At 40.3% G+C, this 20,190-nt stretch overlaps 1 protein-coding gene across 1 annotated transcript in view; it reads left to right on the top strand.

Moving 5' to 3' along the window:
• The window catches only part of Dnah5 (dynein axonemal heavy chain 5), a 245,756-nt gene that overhangs the window by 36,097 nt on the left and 189,469 nt on the right, over positions 1 to 20,190 (top strand). Inside the window, exons 2-4 of the mRNA XM_075975800.1 lie at positions 13,179 to 13,313; positions 14,677 to 14,761; positions 19,364 to 19,524. Coding sequence (XP_075831915.1) covers positions 13,179 to 13,313; positions 14,677 to 14,761; positions 19,364 to 19,524 — 381 coding nt within the window. The remainder of the gene's footprint in view (positions 1 to 13,178; positions 13,314 to 14,676; positions 14,762 to 19,363; positions 19,525 to 20,190) is intronic.

Here is a 20,190-nt window from a genome sequence, read left to right as displayed (position 1 = left end):
GGGTGCTACTAAGCTACATCTTCAACTACAAAGTTTAATTTTTAATTGGCAAAAAGCTATAAACTTGGGGGAATGTAAGATGTTTGGACATGTGCATACATTTTAGGATAAGGCAATCCAGCATGCCCATCACTGGCCTCCCATTTCTTTAGAGGTCTCTGTTTTCTTAATAACCAACTGTTACTATAGAGCTTGGGACACAATACCTATAATGCTTATGAGGTATTGGAGTGACTTGGTCATCTTTCCTTACTTGTTTCTCTCTACCACATCTAAGGCACTGTAATAAATGTAAACTTTTAGCTATAATTAATGAACTAAATTCTCCTTCAACATATGCTACCCCTTGAGAGTAAATCTTTTGGGGAAGTTTCATTTATGTTTCTTGAATCTAGTTATGGTCACCCTTTTGAAGCATGGTGGGAGCAGAATTATCTTAACAATACTGTGGTATATTATATAAATATATAGTGTCTATTTGCTGACTGATATGATAATTATCGAGTAATAACTTTTTGAGCTGAAATCCTCATGAAAAAAAGCATTACATGTAGCATAACAACCATAGATGGGTTTATTTAACCTTGGTTTGGAACTTTCACTATGCTGGAGCTGGATTATAATTAGGTTACAATGATATGTTTATTGTTATCCAGATATATCCATGCTAGCAGCAACAAGATGTAATGGAAATTCTATGAACATGGAAAAGACAGGACATCTTTTCTCTTTTCTTTTCTTTCTTTCTTTTTTTTTGGAGACAGGGTTTCTCTGTTTAATATTGGCTGTCCTGAAACTTACTCTGTAGACCAGTCTGGATTCAAACTCAAGAAATCTTCTTGCCTTTGCCTCTCAAATGCTGGAATTAAAGGCTACCACCACCACCACCCAGCAGGGCACCAGGTCTCCTGGAACTGGAGTGACAGATGGTTGTGAGCAGTTGTGTGGGTGCTGGGAATTGAACCCACGTCCTCTGCAAAACTACAGTGCACTTAACCACTGAGCTGTCTTTTCAGCTCCTCCTTTCTTGTATAATAAACACAAATGCTTTTCAATGAAGAATACTTGAAATAACTCTGTGTATATTCATTCACTTATTAGAAAAACCTTGGTCCATATGTATTTGCCTTCTTTCTTTTATTTTCTTATAGACTAGAAAAAATGATTAGTATCTATTTACAACAGGCATGAATTACAGACCTGATAACTCATTTTTTTCTCTAAAATGAAGACGAAACACCTAATTTTGTAGGTTGATCTTGTTAACTTCAAAGAAAAGGGACAATTAGGAAGACATATGACAGTCATCTTGACTGTTGAATTCATCTCTCTGTGAGGGAGGAAGATTTTAGAATGGAGATGTTCTCTCTTAGCTGCGGAGAGACCTGTTATTAGTTTTGCATGTATTCACGTTAGATAATGCTGTTGCAGGTAGGGTTTCAGATTGCTTCCATGGTGGTGGGGGAAGAATTTGTGTGGGTTGAGGATGAGGGGGAGTGCAGCACTCCCCTGGGTAGGCACAATGTCTCCCACTGTGATCCTTTGCAGGAGGCCCAGCTGTGTTTTCAGTGGGGAATACAGTGGAGGCCAAGACATAAAGAACCTAACCTGTCTGATACCTGGCAAAGCTGAAAGGCTGTCAGTATTTCTCCTCCTTGTGCTACGGCCAAGCGAAGTCCTTTGTTCCTCAAGCCTAGACTTGTTCAGCTTGGTGAACACATTTCACATCAGCAGGTCAAAATGTTTTCATTGGCACCAAGAAGAGAAAATGGCTTGAGGCTTTATCAGGGAAGGGGGGAAGAGGTGGATATTGCTTGCTAATGGCCAAGTGAGTATCCTTGGGTCTGAGCTAGTTAGTCCCAAAGATGCTCGTGTTTTAACGATGTAAGAGCTAGTTGACTCTAGAGAACATGTCAAACTCCATTGACTGCACAGCTGCCGCTGCGCACCTTATGCCACACGCTGTGCTCCAGGATACAGTAGGGAAAGGTTCCCCAGACCTCGTAGAAATTAAAGCTGAATTTATTTGATGATTCATTTTCCCCCCTACAATTCCAGCCAGAAGAAAAAGAGAGGCTAAGAATTAGAAGGACCCCACAATTTCTGCCCTTGTATCTTCTATCATAAACTTGTATTCAAAGCAATGCCAATCAATCACTATCCCCTTAGAGAATGACTGGCATGCAATAGACTTGGAGAGTTTTGAGAATTAGCTGTATGTGTGTGAGCTTGTGCTCCCAGCTTCCATAGGCAAGTCGGGCTTCCTTGTGGTGGGAGGCCCTGACATCAGGGGTTCCAGGTGACGCTGGAGGACAGCTAGCTTTAAGCACAGTGATTTATCTTGTGAATGAGAGAAGTTTGGAAATTTTACCCTGATGTCACATAGAACGTGAGTGCTGACACATATATTTTAAGTACTTGGATTAGAGCCACCTGTATTAATAACTCCAATTGCCAGAAGAAAGTCTGGCAGAGAGAATTTTATAAGAGATGTATTTTTGATTTTAGAGTAAAACCACTGTTAGATTGGGGAAGATGAAATATATGGCGATGTGAAAGCTCACTAAATCTTTTATGCCCAGAGATTTGGTGTGCAGAAAACAGATTGTGAGCGTCGAGAGGAGGGATTGAGAGGTGACTCAGTGGTTAAAGTGTGTATTGTCTTTCTAAAGGACTCAAGTTGTGTTCTCCAGCCCCCATGCCAATAAAATCTATAACTCTGGCTTCCTGTTTGGCTGCATGGGTATGGTGGCCTATGCTGCTTTAATCTCCATAATTGGGGATGCAGAGGCAGGCAGATCTCTGATCTACATAGTAAGCTCAAAGTCAGCCAGAGTTGTGTAGTGAGCCCCACCACCACTTAAAAAAGAGTTGAGTTGGGAGGATAGAATGTTGGGGTGGGGAGGGGGTTTTGGTGATGGTAATATCCCTATCAATATATTATTATACTAATATAGTATATCATTATATGTTGTATGTTAACATTATATATTAATATACCTTAAAGTTGGTTTTGGGAAAGTCACTTGAACTGAATAGTAAAGAAACATCACGTTTGCTGTAAGGGCTACTGATGTACAATTACCATCATGTTCATTCAGAGATAATTTACATTAAAATAGCAATGACACAGGCTTTCTGGGGAAAGTAAATGAGACTGTTAACTCTGTAAAGATTGAAGCTCTCTTAGCTTCCAGCATCTCTGTGAGCCAGAGTTTACCTCATCAATTTGTTCCTGATGGGTGTCCTAGGATTCATTCTGTGATCTCATCTAGGCTCCTTTGCCACCTTTAGAAGGTAAAAGCTTTGAAACTTTTACAAAGCCTATGTATGGATGTGAAGTGTGACTGTTTCTTAGAGAAGGCCACCTCTATTTCTTTGGGGTATACCTTTCTGAACATTTCCCTCTTAACATTGTGTGTGTGTGTGTATCATAAAATCTATTTTTAGTATATTTCCTTCAAAAACGAGAGAATCTTTTTCTTGCCTGAAAGGAATGATAGTAAGGGGAATTGGCAAATGAGGAGAATTAAAGGCCCACGGGAAGAGTTGAAATTCCACAGCACACTCTTGGTCACAGACTGACAGGACTCCTTCTCTGTTTAAGGGCTGTGTAGTAGTGCTGGAGAAAAAAGGGATTCACCAGACACCTGCTGTGAGCGGGATGAGCCGGTGGAGAAGTTCTTTCTCTTCAAGAGACCACTTTGCTGGAGAGTTCTTCCTTCAGGAAGAAGTAGCCCTGCCTCCTTGGTAGTTGGAGCCCTTCACTTTGGAGAAATGGAAGAAAAGCAGAGTGAGCAAAAAGAGTTTGGTTTTTTTTTTATTGGTTATCCTAGTCAATCAGAGAGCAGAATAGGATGGGTCGGGAAGCATCCCGCAGAGCTGGAGAAGTAGGAGCCATAGGTTAAATGGAAAAGGCTGGAGGACAAAGAGGGAGGCTGAACCGAGTAAGAGATCTGCTTCACCAAGTGTCTGTAATTCAATGCATTTAAATAAGAAGTTGGGTTAGGCTAGTTATTCATACATAGCATCATAGAGGGTAATTCTCACTTAGGTCTCATCAGCACCGGTCAATCTCAAATCTACTGACTGAATCCTGGTCCCCAATCACGGACCCATATTGATCTGAAGTAATTGGTTCAACCCCTTACTTGGAAGTGACTTGTGAAGTAAACCACCCAGCTCATTTATCCATTGATTACACATCACGGAGCAGAAAGGTGTGGCACCTTTCCTTTTATAGGTCAGTGTCACAGACAATAACAAAGGACACATTAACAAGACGAAAGTGAAGCAGAGTTATTTAATCAAAGTTTTGCATGATGCTGAAGACTCCAGAAATAAAGAATCAAGGACCCAGGGAAGCTTATCTCTTTTTGTAGACAGTCAGGTGGAAATATGATCAACTGGGCAAAAGGAGTGTGAGCTCGCGAGTAGGGAAGCTCAGCATGGCTTGTCTGCTCAGCTCCCTTTTGGCTTTTCTGTATATCTATACCCCCTTGGGCATGAAATATGGTTTGGCACCCCTTGAGAATAAAGTGCTCCAAGGAAGAAGACAGAAGGGAGAGAGACCTTTCCAGTTTTTCTGGCTTACTCTGAAGGCCTTGTGGTTTTTAAGGGGCCCTCCCTGCAGTGTGGTTCATATATCTCTAGTGATGCTCCATTGAGAAACTGATGTTCCTTTCCCCAGCAGGTACCAATTGCAAATAGGCTCTGGGTTAGGGTGGGACTTTGTGCCCACTTCCTCTTTTTAGAAGGCACCTCACTTTAGTGACCTCATGTTGTGGTGACCCCCAATCCTAAAACTATGTTGTTACTACTCCAGAACCATAATTTTGCTACTGTTATGAATCATAATATAGATATCTGATACACGGGATATTTTAAATGCTACCTCCAAAGGGGTCATGACCCACAGGATGAAAATTAGTGCTCTAGTTTATCATTTCTGAGAGCCCCTGCAATATAACTTGACCCTCTTTTTATGGGTATTGAGGATGTTGCAAAAACCAAAACCAAACCACCCTTTGCTCCAGTGTTGGGGCCCTTGCAGTAATGTCAGTGTTCAGCTGGGATTTGTTTTGCCTCACTGCTCAGCAGATTGATAAGAGGGATCAGGTTTGTTTGCGGCAGGTAGATAAGGTAAGCCTGGTGAGTCATTTGGGTACACCTAGAACGAGAAAAGAAACACACATGCTGTCAATATCCAGCCATTTCATTTGGATAGGCACTTCTCATAAATTTCCATGGGTCACGAATTGTCCTGCTTCATCAAGCTGGGGAAACTGGAACAAAGCTACGCTATGTGGCCTAACCAGGGCCATGTCCTTGGCCTTGTTAGCTCCATGTCTTCATCAAGTGATAAACTATCCACAGGCTTGAGATTAATATGAGCAGCTAAGTCAAAATTGATCATCAGGGTATTTCCTTTGGTTATTTAAGAAAAGGATCTTGAAAGCAACCCACAGATTCCATATTGTTTGCAGTTTTCTCAGATGTGGACTTTAATCTCTAGTATGTACTACCTAAGTTGCATAGCAACTGTACTGCTATACCTGTACATGGTCATAAAAGAACAAAACATCTATACCAGACAAGTAGGAATGTATTCACTTAAAAAAATAGAACTGGATTTTGTTAAAGTAGAACTGTCAGATTTAGACAAGTAACAGACTAATCACCTCATATAGAAAAGCATTTTAACAAAGAAATCTACTAATCTGTTTATCTATCATTTATCTATCTGTCCATCTGTCTGTCTGTCTGTCTCTTTTTATTGAATTGATTGTTTTGAACAATCACTTTCTCATGTAAAAATATTGGCTGATCATGGTGTATAAAATACAATACAGATAAAGGGCATTTTCCCACTGGGATCATCAGTAAGGAATAGAAGCATCTGGGAGGCAAGAAAACGTGGAGCTTAGTCTCTTGTATGCATGAGCAGAGAACTCAGCTCCCAGAATTTTTAGGGGTGAAGGATGAGGGAATTCTCAGTTACTGTGAGACTTAGGAGTAGAATTATAGAGCTGGACACGTGACAGGAAAACTTAGAGACAGAACCAAGATGTCAGTAAATAGCTCATGATATAAGTACTAGTCTTTGCCCACAGATCCCCACGTGACCAGCACACAGTCGCTGGACACCCTAGAATAATCCTTAACTGCTAATTTAAAGAAAAAATCTATAGAATGGATCCAACCATCTTAGTTTCCCTTGAACACACTATGAATCATCTAGTCCTGTTAGCTCTACCACTCCACTCCCAAGCCTGGCACTTATGTGTGAAGAGAGTTGTAAATGGTCTAAGTCTCAGTTTTCTGGTGTGGAGTTAGCTGTGCCTGATTTGAAAGGTTTGTTTCCTATTATAGCAAGCAGTGTGAAGCAGAAGTCTAGGTAGCAATGCAAGCAGGGTGACTTATAAAATGTGCCCTTCAGGAGAGCTCTGGAAAAGAGCCCTGATCAGTCACGAAGGGGCTCTCAGCTTTGTCCTTTCATCCTTATCCCACTTCTGTTGGGAGTTAGTGGGGTCAGTGTGGTGGGTCTGGGTCAGAGGCAAACTTGATGAAAGGTAACGCCAATGGGGGAGAAGGCTTGAACATTGATGCAATTGAATGATCACTAATGAAAGTTCTATTTCATCTAAATGTTGTTGTTTGGAGTAAAATCCTTAGTCATGCCATTTTAATCCTTGGGCTGGCTGATTTGGGGATCCTAATCATATAAGGGCTTTTGTCCCCAACCCTTCTGTCTCCCTGCTAGAGGTAATAGAAGATTGAGCATATGCAACTCATTCCGTTTGTATGCACAAAGGCAGACACGGACAGTTCTGCATAGCTCAAGGCAAAGCAAATAGGACTTAAGACAACCCAATGGGCAGATTGGCTTCAATAAAAACTCATAGAGCTTTGCGAAAGTGCAGAGCATTAGGAATGTCACGTCACTCAGGACTACAGTTTGTATTAAGTTTGAGGCCACTGAGAAATAGTCTACATGAGAGAGGAGGAATGGCTCTTCACTGTTGCATCATCCAGTCCTGGGATCTTGGAGTTGAGGAATTGAGGCCAGGAAGGTTAAATGACAGACTTCAGGGGTTGCAATTGGTGGAGGAGAAAGGACTAGAACCCACGACCCTGTCTGACACGAGTTTTTCTATGCACAGAGAGTTGCCTTGCCTGAGAAATATTGCCCATTTAAGGTAGGCAAGTGTATTACCCGCCCTCTCTTGTGAAGGCATCTGCAACAAAGCTCAACACAAATGTCTTAACACCATCCAGTTTTTCTTGGATATTAAGTGTGTTTCTGTCTATCATCCCCACCCCTTACTTTGGTGCTTGTTATTCAGTGTTCAACAAGTGTAATGGGATGCTTGAGAAACAAAACAGAACCCTCTCAGCTGCTCAGCGGCAAAGCAGTAGCATGCATGAGGCGGTGGAGGTTTATTCTCAGCAGTGAGAGAAAAAGATTCATCTCACACTATGTCTGTTCTCTTCTGGAACAAAATGCCCAACAGGCAATTTAAGGAAAGAGGGGTAGACTTTGTCTTACAGTTTTGGGGTACCAACATCATAGAAGAGAAGGCAAGGGGTGGTGGCAAAAGCATGAGGCAGCTGGCCAGTTTGCATCTGTAGTTAGGAAACAGAGAGAAATGACTGTTGAGCTTATCTTTTTTTTTCTTTTATGTTTTATTTAGCTGAGGATCTCAGCCGGTGGGATTATGCTGCTTATAGTTAGCAAGGGTCTCCCACCTCAGCTAACCTAATCTAAATCCCTCACAGATGTAGTTGAAGGTATGTTTCCAGGATGATAACAAATCTCATAAAAGTGCTCATCAATATTAACTAACACACATGGTTACTTCTCGCCATTTGTTTTTGGAGACAGGGTCTCACTATGCAGTGACCTCAGCTACCTTTCTATTGCTGTGATAAGACAACATAACCAAGGCAACTTACAGAAGGAAGATTTTACTGGAGGCTCACAGTTTCAGAGGGTGAGTCCACGGCCATCACAATAGGGAGCCTGGCAGGCAGGCAGGCAGGCAGGCAGGAGGCAGGCAGCAGGCAGGCAGCAGGCAGGCAAAGTGCTAGAGTAGTAGCTGAGAGCTTATTTCACCCACAAGCATGAGGCAGAGAGCTGATTGGGAATGATCTGGGCTTTGGAAAGCTCAAAGCCCATCTGTTTAGTGGTACACCTTCTCCAACAAGGTCACACTTCCCAACCCCTTCCAAACAATTCCACCATGTGGGGACTAAACATTCAAACATTTGGACCTATGGTGGCCATTCTCATTCAACAACATCCGAGTGGTTACCTGGTCTTAAACTTAACATGAAGTTCAGGATGGCCTCAAACCCATGATCCTCTCTCTTCTGCCTTCCAAGTTCTGGGACTATAGAGGTGTATTACATATGCACTTCTTGCTTTCCTAATCACATTCTGACTTCACCCCCCAAATGTCCAGCAGGAAGCACCAAGTCTAGACATCTGGTCACCTTCTGGGTGCTGTCCCCAAACAACCAGAAATGGGCAGATTAACTTCACAGCCTGGCAGTGTACTGATTGGATTGCTAAGTATTTGCCTAGTATTATTGACTATATCATGTTAGTAAAAACAAAACAGAACAAAAATGCTCTCATTGCACCAGGTTATACCTAATGCAAGGAAGTGAAAAACGGCGATTGGCAAATGTTCTTCTCCATGATGCCAGGCTTGACTTCATCCTGCTTGTTTTTTAGGAAATGAACATACTTAAAAATAACCTGTGAAAACGTTTACTTTAAAAATATGCTGATCACTTTCTTTGTATATACAAAACTGCTTTGGGAGTTTTTCCTTCTGTGATAGCTAGGTAAAAATAGAATAATTAGTGTTCTGTTTTAGAGACCAAGCTTTCTTTTCTCTATATTTCTCCCCCTCTGGAATCTTGTAAAATCAGGTTATGGAGTAATGTGTTGCCATGGTGGAATCTTATTTCAGATCTTGCCCTCTTTGCAAGCCTTCAGTTATACTGAATCTGGAGTCCTCTTCCTCAGTCCCTTTTCTTTCTCATTTGGCTCCTGTGCATCTGCTGATGTTTTTTTGCTGGTTGACCCCCAAGCTCTCAAGATGCTAAAAACATTTACTACAAACTCTGAGAGATCACTTTGAGAGAAGTATTTTGCTTCTCCCTGCCAGGTTGAAAATAGTGGCATCTTTTTGGTTGTAGTGACATTTGAAAATAACTTACATGGGCTTCTATTTGACACTTATAGAATATATACTTTATGTCAAGACCATTTTTAGAGAAACAGTAAGAAAATCAGTAGAATGTTTATTTTATTCTATTATTATTATTTACACAATCTGTATTCCTTTCTTCAAGTTGTCTCTATCCAGTCCTGCAGGATAAGAGAAGCAAGTGCCAACTATATAGGTTTGACAATGACCAACCAGCCTCCCTCTTTTCTGTTCTTTCTGTTGTTCCCCTTTCCTTTGTTTCTCCTCCTCCTCTCTTTCTGGTCTATGTAGTCCAGGATGGGCTCAATCTTGGTGGTTTTCCTGTCTTGTTCTCTAGAGTACTGGGAATACATCCTACCTTCCTCATTCTCTTTCAGTTTTCTGAAATTCTCAGCGCTTTTGTCTTTACTTTCTTGTCAATCTTTTGTATCATTTTGTATCATGTTCCTTCTTAACTCTAAATTCTTCTCAACTAAAGCAATGTCCTTTATCCATTACAGTAAAGTTTCTGGAAAGAAAAGCCTGTGCTTAGCTTGTTCCCTGACACCCCCACCCTTTTCTCAAGCATGCATTCACTTGTTTTTGTCTACCCAGTGAAATTTTTATAACAGTGTCATGGTGTGGGAAGTCCTTCTGTATATGTATTGTTTTTTATTAGTTAATAAATAAAGCTGCTTTCAGCCAATGGCTTAACAGAATATAGCTAGGCTGGAGGAGATATATATAGAGAGTAGGCAAAATCTAGGAGAAGCTATGAAGCTGCCAAAGGAGAAAGATGAGAGCTGCCATCTAGAACCTTGTGGGTAGGCCAGGGGCCTTGTAGTAAAATATAAAATAATAGAAGTGGGTTAATTTAAGACGTAAGAGCTAGCCAGAAATATGCTTATGGTATTGGCCAAATAGTATTGTAATTAATATAGTTTCAGTGTGATTATTTCAAGTCAGGGTGATCAGGAAAGAAACTAGTGTCCTCACCCAACGGATTGGCATGCCAACATGGGGTAAGAATTTCTACATAAAGTCTTAGAAAACTTAAAAACAAAGAAAAGGCTTCTAGACCCAGAAATACAAGAGCCAAGCACAGCTTCTTGGTAACATTTTTTTCAGATAGACTGTGTTTGCAAGGAAGGTGCAGTAAAACTGCATCTTTAAAAATGGCAGCTTCCTGGCTCACCAGCACAAACAGCTCTGACTCTTTCAGGAGGTCCTGCTATGGAGCATTTAAATGGGGTTTGTGAGCAGAGTGCTACAAGTTGCTTAATGGAAACATAGACCAGCTGTGTGCCTGAAAATAAGGCAATGTGCATGGCTCTCAGAGGCAGCGAACATGCCTCTGTCATGTTTGACTGGGTGGAGTAAGCAGGCAGGACTGCTACCATTTAAAAAGAAAAAATAATTCTGGTCAGAAAAGGATTACAGATAGATATGCAATAAAGACAGATTCAGATAAAGAAGACCTCTAAATGGGTCACCATGTTGGATAAATCTATGTAGGCTTGGGAGAAAGAAGAAAAAGATTATAGACAGTTATAAATGGAGATAAATAGTTTAAAAATAAAACAAAGTCTTTATAGAGACAGAGTTCAGATAGTTATAGATTAATAAAGTAAAAACCAAGTAAACCATGTAAATATGGAGTATACACAGAGAGTCTTGATTATGTATATTATTGTGTTTTCCTTCAATTTTTTCACTGTGGAGGAACTAAATACAGAGAGAAATTTCATTGTACGGGCTGCTGAGGTAAACCAACATATATACTTTAAAGGTATCTTGACTTCAAAATTGGAGACTAAGGATTTGTTGCTTTAGAAAAGGGGTTCTCCTTTTGTTTCCACAGAAGTTGAGAACTTGTGGACTTCTTCCAGAGTAATATGGTTTGATGGACCAAGAGCCCCTGAAAGGTTGTCATGAACACCCCCCGAAATACTTTGCCCAACAAAAAGCAGAAAACAGTTTGGAGAAAACTATGCCCAAGTTCCCAGATATTGTTTATAAATATTCGCTTACATTTAAGGGGGGATATGCTGTCTCTTTTGGTTCTGGGACTGGACTCAGCTGCATTGCTCTGTGACTCATGACCTTGGCTAAAATGCAAAAGCAAAAGCTAAAGTTATCTGATGGCTGGCCTGGGTAATTTTGCCATCTCACGTTTGCAAACACAGCTGTGAAATGCTTCAGCCATCTTGTAAACAAAGTCCCTACAGACATTCTTGTTAGCGTGAGCAATCACCTATGGCACTAGCGCTGTCGGCTACTAGCTACGGTTGATTGATGACATTGTCTCCCACATCCACATCGCTGCCATCTCTATTTGCACTTCATTCCCTCCGTGAGCCAAGGGTTTTACTACCTTGTCTCTTCATCTCCATTATCTTTGTTGGAAAGCCTTTGTTTTTCCCTATAGATTTATTTATTTTATGTGTATGAGTATTATTCTACAAGTATGTAATGCATGCATGCCTGGTGCCCACAGAGGCCAGAAGAGGATAACAGAGTTCCTGGACCTGGAATTACAGATGGTTGGGCGCTGTCATGTGGGTTCAGGTAACAAATCCCAGGTCTATCTTACTTTATTCAAACATCATCAGTGCTTCCCCATGGATTGTATATAATGTTTGAACTTTTGATGAGTCCAATAAATATTTTACCTTGTAACTTCTTTCTTGTCTCTTATGTTTCTTAGTCTATTAATCAACTACCCTGGCTATTTTGTGTTTCCAGAAGGTGCTGTGCTTTCTTATTCCTCTCACCTTTGCAGGTGCAGAAATGTCTTCATCCTAGAGAGTGATGTCAACTCAAGGCGCAAGCTGTCGTCTCCTGAAAGTTTTCCCTGTTATCCTTACCTCTCTTCCTCTTTCACTGTAGATTAGACTGGGAGACTCCTTTCTTGCTCCTTCTCTGAAGATCTATTAACCTCCTGTTTTCTGGGACCCACAACTCTTATTTTTCACCTAGTCTTTTTGCCACATTGTTGTATTTGAATTTTCTACATATCCCGTGGCAGCCAAACCATGCTCTTTTTTGAGGTTACTGGTAATTCTTACTACGGCAGTACTGGCACATATAGGAGTTTAGTAAATGTTTGTTGATCCAAAGTGGCAACTTTTCTTCTTCTGCTAGGAGCTACTGATTGATATTAAAGGTAATGTGATTATGTAAGGAATAGATTGGGGCCTAATATGTCCTAATAGCAAAATAGTTGAATAAATTATGGCATACCCATATCTAATATTTTATAGTTACTATACAAGTTCTGGAAAAGTCTGTATTAAACTCAAACAACCCTGATGGATTGTTAAGGAAGAAATGCATGAATAATTCTCAGGCCGTGATATAAACATAGACATGTGTACATGTTTGCATACATTATACAAGCAGCAAGTATGGAAGGGTAAGCATTAAGCTGCAAACCCCGGTTACACTGAGCATCCCTCATTGTAATAAACAACAAATAGACAAAAGCATGAGTGGTGATAGAAGTTAAATCCAACACCACATACAAATGTACAAACAGCAAAGATAAGAATATTACTTCATGGCTAAGGGAAAAGCTTACGAAAATGGGAATTTTAGTTTTCGTGTGTATCTGTTACATTTTCGTATGTGTGTGGAAATAAGCCTGTAAAGACAGAACAGAATGTTAACAGTAATAATTTATGGATGGGAGATGGTTCTCATGGCTTTTCTTTGTTTGTCTGTATTGTGCAATATCAAAACAACGGCCACACCTTATTTGTTTAAGAGAAGTAAATTTATTTCTAAAAATAGAGGAAAGTGCATAAAAACTGGCACCATTAAGATGCTTGTTATGCGGATCCCTATGACTTGAAAACCACAATTGTGTGAAATTGTTATAAAATGAACCATTTGAGAGCAGCCGATGCAGTATAACATTTTTACTCCTTTTTTTTTTTTTTTTTTTTTTTTTTTTTTTTTTTTTTTTTTTTTTTTTAGCAACGGCTGAAAGAAGAGAAGGAAGCCAAGAGGGCTCGCCTGGATGGGAGGCATGACTATCTGTTTGCAATTGTAGCTTCCTGTTTGGACCTGAACAAACTGGAAGTGGAAGATGCCCTCCTTGAGGGTAATCAGGTAAGAAACCTTTGCGTCCTCAGGGGTCTGTGGCAAGAACCCATATTCTGCCTTTGAAGAGGTTCCAGCCTAATGTGCAGGGGCTCTACTGGGTTAGGCAGAACAGACTCAGAACTCCCCAGCTCTCCTCGTTGAATAATGAATGGCACTTGTAGTTGTCATTTGAGTTCTACTGTTTGATGACAATGCCAGTATCTCTTTATAACCAAAAAGGCTGAATTCTTGAACCAGTTTGGGACCTGAGGCTAGGGAGTGAAATCATCTTTCAAGTTGCTGATTTATGTATGTATGTATGCAAGTCTGTATATATATAAGTATGGATGTAAGTTTAAAGTATTTATGTATGTTTGTGTGTATGTATTAATTTATTTTTATTGTTTAAAAATTTTGTACATATGTATAATGTGTTTTGACCAAGTCATCCCATTGCCTCCCTTTAAGTTCCTCCCCTGTTCCTCCCACTACTATTATCTTGCTTTTTTTTTTTTAAATCCACCAAGTTTACTTAGTGCTGACAGTGTGTGCCTGGGTGGGGAACTATCATCTATTGAAGGTACCTCTCAGGGACCATAAAGAAAGAGTCTTCCTCTCCTTGCAGCTATCAGTCACCAGTAGCTTCTTAGCTAGGCGTGAGTCTTCCTGACCACCCCTCCATTCCATGCTAGGATTTTGTGGCCTGAGCTTGCACAGATCTTGTGCATGCAGTTATAGCTATTGTGAGTTCATAAGTATTGTAATTATTCATACTTCTGGCTCTTATAATATTTCCACCCATTCCTCTGTGATGATCCCTGAGTCTTGGGTGAAGATGGTAGAATAAAGAGGTTCTTATATATTTGTTTCTTTATTTCTTTCTCTTCTTCCTCCCTTCCTCTCCCTTCCTTCCTTCCTTTCTCCCTCCTTCCCTCCCTCCCTCCCTTCCTCCCTCCCTCCCTCCCCTTTCCCCTCCTTCCTTCCCTTCTTTCTTTCCTTCCTTTTTTCCTTTCTATTTTGTTCCTATTCTAGGTTTGAATATTCAACTGTGCCATAATTTTCTGACTGTGTTTTTGATTTGGCATCTGAAACTAGTTTCTTCTGCTCCTAGTTTTGATATTTTTGATAGAAATTATATTTTTTAAAAATTTGGGATGATATGTGTTTGGTAATTTGACCTTGATAGGGAAGGCAAATTTAATATGGAAGGTAAAGTTTCCTATGAGTGAGGAAGTCCTTTTAGGAGCCCTAATGAGATTCTCAAAGCCTTAACTCTTTAGACACATGACAAGAGAAGGGAGACAGAGCAGGGAGGAAGAGGAAAAGGGACAGGGAGGGACTTACATGCATTTTCTAATTAAGAGCAAAATGTTACCTTGCCTTTTTCCAGATTGAAAGAATCGATCAGCTTTTTCCTCCTGGAGGACTCCGTCATCTCATGTTTTACTATCAGAATGTCGAGGGGGCAGAAGCAGGTATTGATACTTGGCATGACATAGCCTAGAAATGTTATTCTTAAATTCATCTGAGAGTGGGAAAAAGAAGAAATGTAATGGAGGACTAAACAAGTTTCTCATGCCTTGGAATATTAAGGTTGTGTTGTGGGTTGCGTATATGTTGTAGTGTGCATGTGTGGTACATATGTGTTGTATATATGTGTATGATGTTATGTTGTGTATGTGTGTGATGTTTGTATGATGTTGTATGTGTATGATGTCATGGTGTGTATGTGTGTGTGATGTTTGTATGATGTTGTATATGTATGATGTCATGGTGTGTATGTGTGTGTGATGTTTGTATGATGTTGTATATGTTTGATGTCATGTTGTGTATGTGTGTGTGTGATGTTTTTATGATGTTGCATATGTTTGATGTATATGTGTATGATGTTTTTGTGGAGTGAATGAGTGGTATGTGCATGTGTAGTATATGTGTGTGCTGTCTTTGTAGTATTTATGTATGGTGTGTATAGTATTTGTGTATATATGTGTGTTGTTGGATGAAGCCTTTCTAATGACAGTTGGGCTAGACACCAACCTGGTCACAGGAGATGGCCAGTTCAGGCTGTTGCTTGTGTTTTTGATCTTATATGTTCTGGTAGATATAAAATGAAATCTCAGACTCATTTTGATTTTTATTTCCCTCATGGCTAAGGATATGAACATCTCCTTAAGTGTTTCTTGGACATTTGAGATTCTTCTGTTGAGAATTCTGTTTAGATCTGTCCCCCATTTTTATATTGGATTATTTGGTTTATTGATATCTAGTTTTTTGAGTTCTTTATGTATTTTGGAAAACAGCCCTTTGTTGGATGTGGCTTGGTGAAGATCTTTTCCCACTCTGTATGCTGCTGATTTATCCTGTTGATGGTGTCCTTGACTTACAGAAAATTTTCAATTTCATGATATCCCATTTGTCATCAACTTAGGGCCTGTGCTATTGGTGTTCTGTTCAGAAAGTTGTCTCCTGTGCAATGCATTTGAGAATATTTCCCACTTTCTCTTCTATCAGGTTCAGTGTATCTGGATTTATGTTGAGTTTTTTGGTCCACTTGGACTTGAGTTTTGTGCAGGATAATAGGTATGGATTGATTTGCATTCTTCTACTTACCAACATCCAGTTAGACCAGCACCATTTGATGAGGATGTTTTCTTTTTCCATTGTATAATTTTGGCTTCTTTGTTGAAAAGAAGATGTCCATAGGTGTGTGGATTTATGTCTGGGTCTTTGATTTGATACCATTGATTACTATAGTCATCTTCTTGATCCACAGGCATGGGAGATCTTTCTATCTTCTGATATCTTCTTCAATTCCTTTCTTAAAAGATTTGAAGTTCTTGTCATAGAGGTATTTTACTTGCTTCGTTAGAGTTGCACCAATATATTTTATATTATTTGAGGCTATTGTAAAGGGAGTTGATTCTCTGATTTCTTTCTCAACCCATTTATCATTTGTGTATAGGAGAGCTACTTATATTTTTGGATTAATCTTACATCTGGCCTCATGACTAAAGGTGTGAAAATGTTCATTTCATAGAGAAATTGTTTGTGGATAGAGAGAGGGTAGATGCCTCAATTGGTAATATACCACACAAAACACAAAGACCTGAATTTTTATCCCCAGAGTCAATGTTAAAAAACAAGAAAAAACTTGGTGTAGACTGTGCCTATAATTTCATCAGTGGGAGGGCAAAATCAGGATGATTCCTGGAGCCTAGGCAGTCAATGAGCTCTAGGTTCAGTAAGAGACCCTGAAATAAAAAATCAGAGCAATTAATTAATAAAGACACTCAATGTCAACCTCCTTTATGTGTGTCCATACACATGTATGCACCTTTATACACACACACACACATTAATCATGTATGTAAATCTTGAATAGCTGGCATTTCTTTAGTAATAAATTTGATTTTTTTTTTGCTTTGTTTTTCGAGACAGGATTTCTCTGTATAATAGCTCATCTGTCCTGGAACTTGCTTTGTAGACCAGGCTAGTCTTGAATTCACAGAGACCTGCCTGCTTCTTTCTCCTGAGTGCTGGGATTAAAGGATTGTGCCACCACCACTTGGCTTAAATTTGAGTTCCCACCCCCCAAAAAAATGCTCATTACAATTTGAATAAAAAGAATCAAAAGATAGAAGTTTTGATTTCCCCTTCAGATTGAATAATATGAGTTACACCAGGAAGTGTTGTGTTCAGCCATATCCATGCCCAGGGTGAAATTGCCTGTTCCATATAAATTGCACAGAACAACAAGGGCTCTTGGGTCTCAACATATAAGCAAGATTTTTGTTTCTCTCTAATTCTCCTTTTCGATCTTTTCAGCATGGATAGTTCTTCTGACCTTGGAGCAAGAATCAGGCCCCTGAATGACTTTTCTAGACATTCTTAGGAAAAATTCTTACGGTCATTTCAAAACTGAAAATACAATATTGACTGAAACAAGAAGAGTCTCCAGTTGACCGAAACTAGTTGGTCAGACGTGAAGTGGACTCATCGTTCTTTGTGCTCACGCTCTGCTCCCTCTGACCCTCATCTGGAGCCTCTGAGGGGCTCCACTTGTGGCATGAGAGGCACTCATGATTCTCCTCTGCTTCATCCTTCATCCCAATTCAGCTCAGGCCAATCACAGTGGTCAGGCCGGAGGCCAGGTACAGGGAAGTTAACACTGCTTCTGCTGTGCTCTTTGAGCTCCTACTTCTGTGGCCCTGGTGGGTCTCCCATGCAGCAGTGCCTACATAGCCCACAGTGTGGACTGTCCTTATTAAACTCACAGCCCTCGGCCTCAGTGTTTCACAGTGCTTGCCATCTGGAGTCCCTCTGTTTTGCATCCTCCCAGTTTGCTTCTTGAGCAATGGAATGTGGCTCCATGCTGATTCTCTTCAGGGAAGTTGTCCCACCTTATTCATCAGAAGCACTCACTCTCATCCCAGGCCCACTTCTCTCTGTGTATGTTGTGTGTTGTGTTTCGATTTATTGGCAACAGGCATCATATCCCAGCCTATTACATCGCCGGGCTCCAGGAGGCATAAGTAACGCACACTTTCCAGGAGGTTGGATTGAAAACCCTGCTTCTATCTAAGGGGTGAAGTTGTCTTCGCTTGCCTTTTCTGGTTCTAGCACTGGGTGTTCAGCATCTGAGGAAACCTCTCTGAGGCTCCAGGGCAATTAGACAATGGATACCTCCTTCTTGACCTGAAGCACAGCACCTGTGCACAGCACCATTGCCTACACCTGAGATTTCTGCTAAGAGACCGTTTTCTGGTTATCTGTCACATTTGGTATCTTGGTTGTCTTGGACCGTATTGCTGGTTAGACTCGAGTTCATTCATGAGAAGTGGGGTATCTTTGGAATTTTAGTGTATCTGGCTTTCCTTTTTCTGGGTCCTTTCCCAAAGTTCTAGTCAGATGCTCAGCACCATAAAGAGGAAGCACCACAAGGGAGGAGAAAAATCTATTCTCAGGGCTTGGAACTCAATTTCTGTTTCACTGCCTTCTTCCAGAATTTCCCCTGAGCACCACCCCCTCATCTTAGTGGGAGTAAACTGAATCTTCAATTCACTTATGGATACAAAATTTACTTGAACCCAGTGATACAACACAGATCATATTTCGATGTACCTAACTGATCCACTCTGGAAACACTTGCTTGAAAAACAAGCATGAGCTTTCAGATCCTTCTGATAAGGCTTGATGAACTAATAAGTTCATGAAATTTTGTAAGTGGCTTACACACAGATTCCTTTAATCCTCACAAATATTCTGCAAAAAAATTTCCAAAAAATGTTACATTAGAATAGCCTTTCTCATTTTTTTTTCAATTGTGGGAGAAGCTGGCGAGATAAAGATGACCAACTGCTTTTGCAGAGGATGCAGGTTAAGTCTTTAGCAACTGCATGGTGCATGCAACTTTCTACAACTTCAGGTGTAAGGGATCTGACACCCTTTTCTGGCCTCTCAGGGGACAAGTCATAGATGTCACACCCATACACATAAGTGATGAATGGGTAACTTGTTCAAGGTCATGAGGTGAGGAAACAGATGGAGGTTGAAGCTCTGGCTCTCACTCTAGAGCAAGAAAATCAATTGCTTTGCCATCTTACCTCTGCACAGGCTTGATGCCATGATATACAGACCAGCCAGCTGCCTGAACTATGATGGTGTCATGGAAACTCTGAGAAGTGAGAGTCCCAAGTTTTGTCATGAGAGCTGTCCTTTGACCTTGCGCCTGCCCTTTGTGGTTGGAATGGGCTGGGATAACTCACAGGTGTCTCAGTTGAAAGCTTTAGTAGTGTAGATGTGGTGCCCAGGAGAGCTCCTGAGACACTGCGCATGTCAACCAGTGAGTGCTTTTTGTCTCCCACCCCCAGTCTCTCTCACTAGCTCTGTGATCTGGAATCTAGGAGATTCTTTTAAATCTCTTTCAGGATGAGACTAGAGATCATCCAAATGATGGCTCTGCTTGAAGCGCAGGGGCAAGTCTGCCATAGTAATTTCTAGAAGGAAACTCATGCTGGGAAACAACATTGTGCACCACAAACTGCATTTATAAGACTGAAATTGTTTTGCATTTGTAGGACAGTTTGGCTCTTCAGGAGGGGTGAATCCTGTTTCTGGAAAGGTGAAGAAACCCAAGGTGTTTGTCACCGAAGGAAAAGATGTTGCTCTTACAGGAGTATGTGTGTTCTTCATCAGGTCTGACCCATCCAAAGCCATTACAGCTGAGAATATCCACCGGGTAAGGGGACAGTCATTCACTTGCTCGAACCTACCCGTTCTTGTGGAGAGAACCAGTGACTTACTCAAGGGTCTAAAGCTACTTTCAGGGTTTGGGGCTTCAGTTTAGCAGTACAGTGCTTGCTTAGCCTATACAAGGATATCAGTTTAATACCCGGGACATACAAATAAATAAATAAAAAGCTTTGAGGAAAACACCCTTATTTTTTAAAGATATTTTTGGCATTTCAAAAGGCAATTAAAAAATATTGCCTTTGGATAATGAGGAATTTATATTCAGTTTATTAGTAAATATCCACACATCATTGTATTTCTGTACAGAGTGAGCTCTTTTCCCCACCAAGAATCCTCCTACCCATAATTTACTTATTGACAAGATTTCTAAAAGTGGATATACAACTTTATGTTTTCTGTAAAGCAGCGTGCACCTATACAGGTATTCCCTGAGTGCTAGAGGTTGTGTGACCTCGTTAATTTCTTGTAGCAAATAAATAGGTGAATATTTATAATTCAATTTATTTTATTTTTTTAGTTAAGTGGTTATAATTTGGACTAGAATAAAAGTATCCTTCTCTAACAGAATATTAAAAAAAAAGGTTCGCTTGCTCTTTGGTAAATTAGCGTCTTCAATGACTTGGTTGCTATGCTGCAGTTGAGGCTAAGTTTT

Source organism: Microtus pennsylvanicus, chromosome 6 (genome assembly GCF_037038515.1).
Source record: "Microtus pennsylvanicus isolate mMicPen1 chromosome 6, mMicPen1.hap1, whole genome shotgun sequence".
Taxonomy (NCBI): domain Eukaryota; kingdom Metazoa; phylum Chordata; class Mammalia; order Rodentia; family Cricetidae; genus Microtus; species Microtus pennsylvanicus.
Note: the sequence above shows the minus strand (reverse complement) of the source record. Positions and strands in the feature narration are given on the sequence as shown.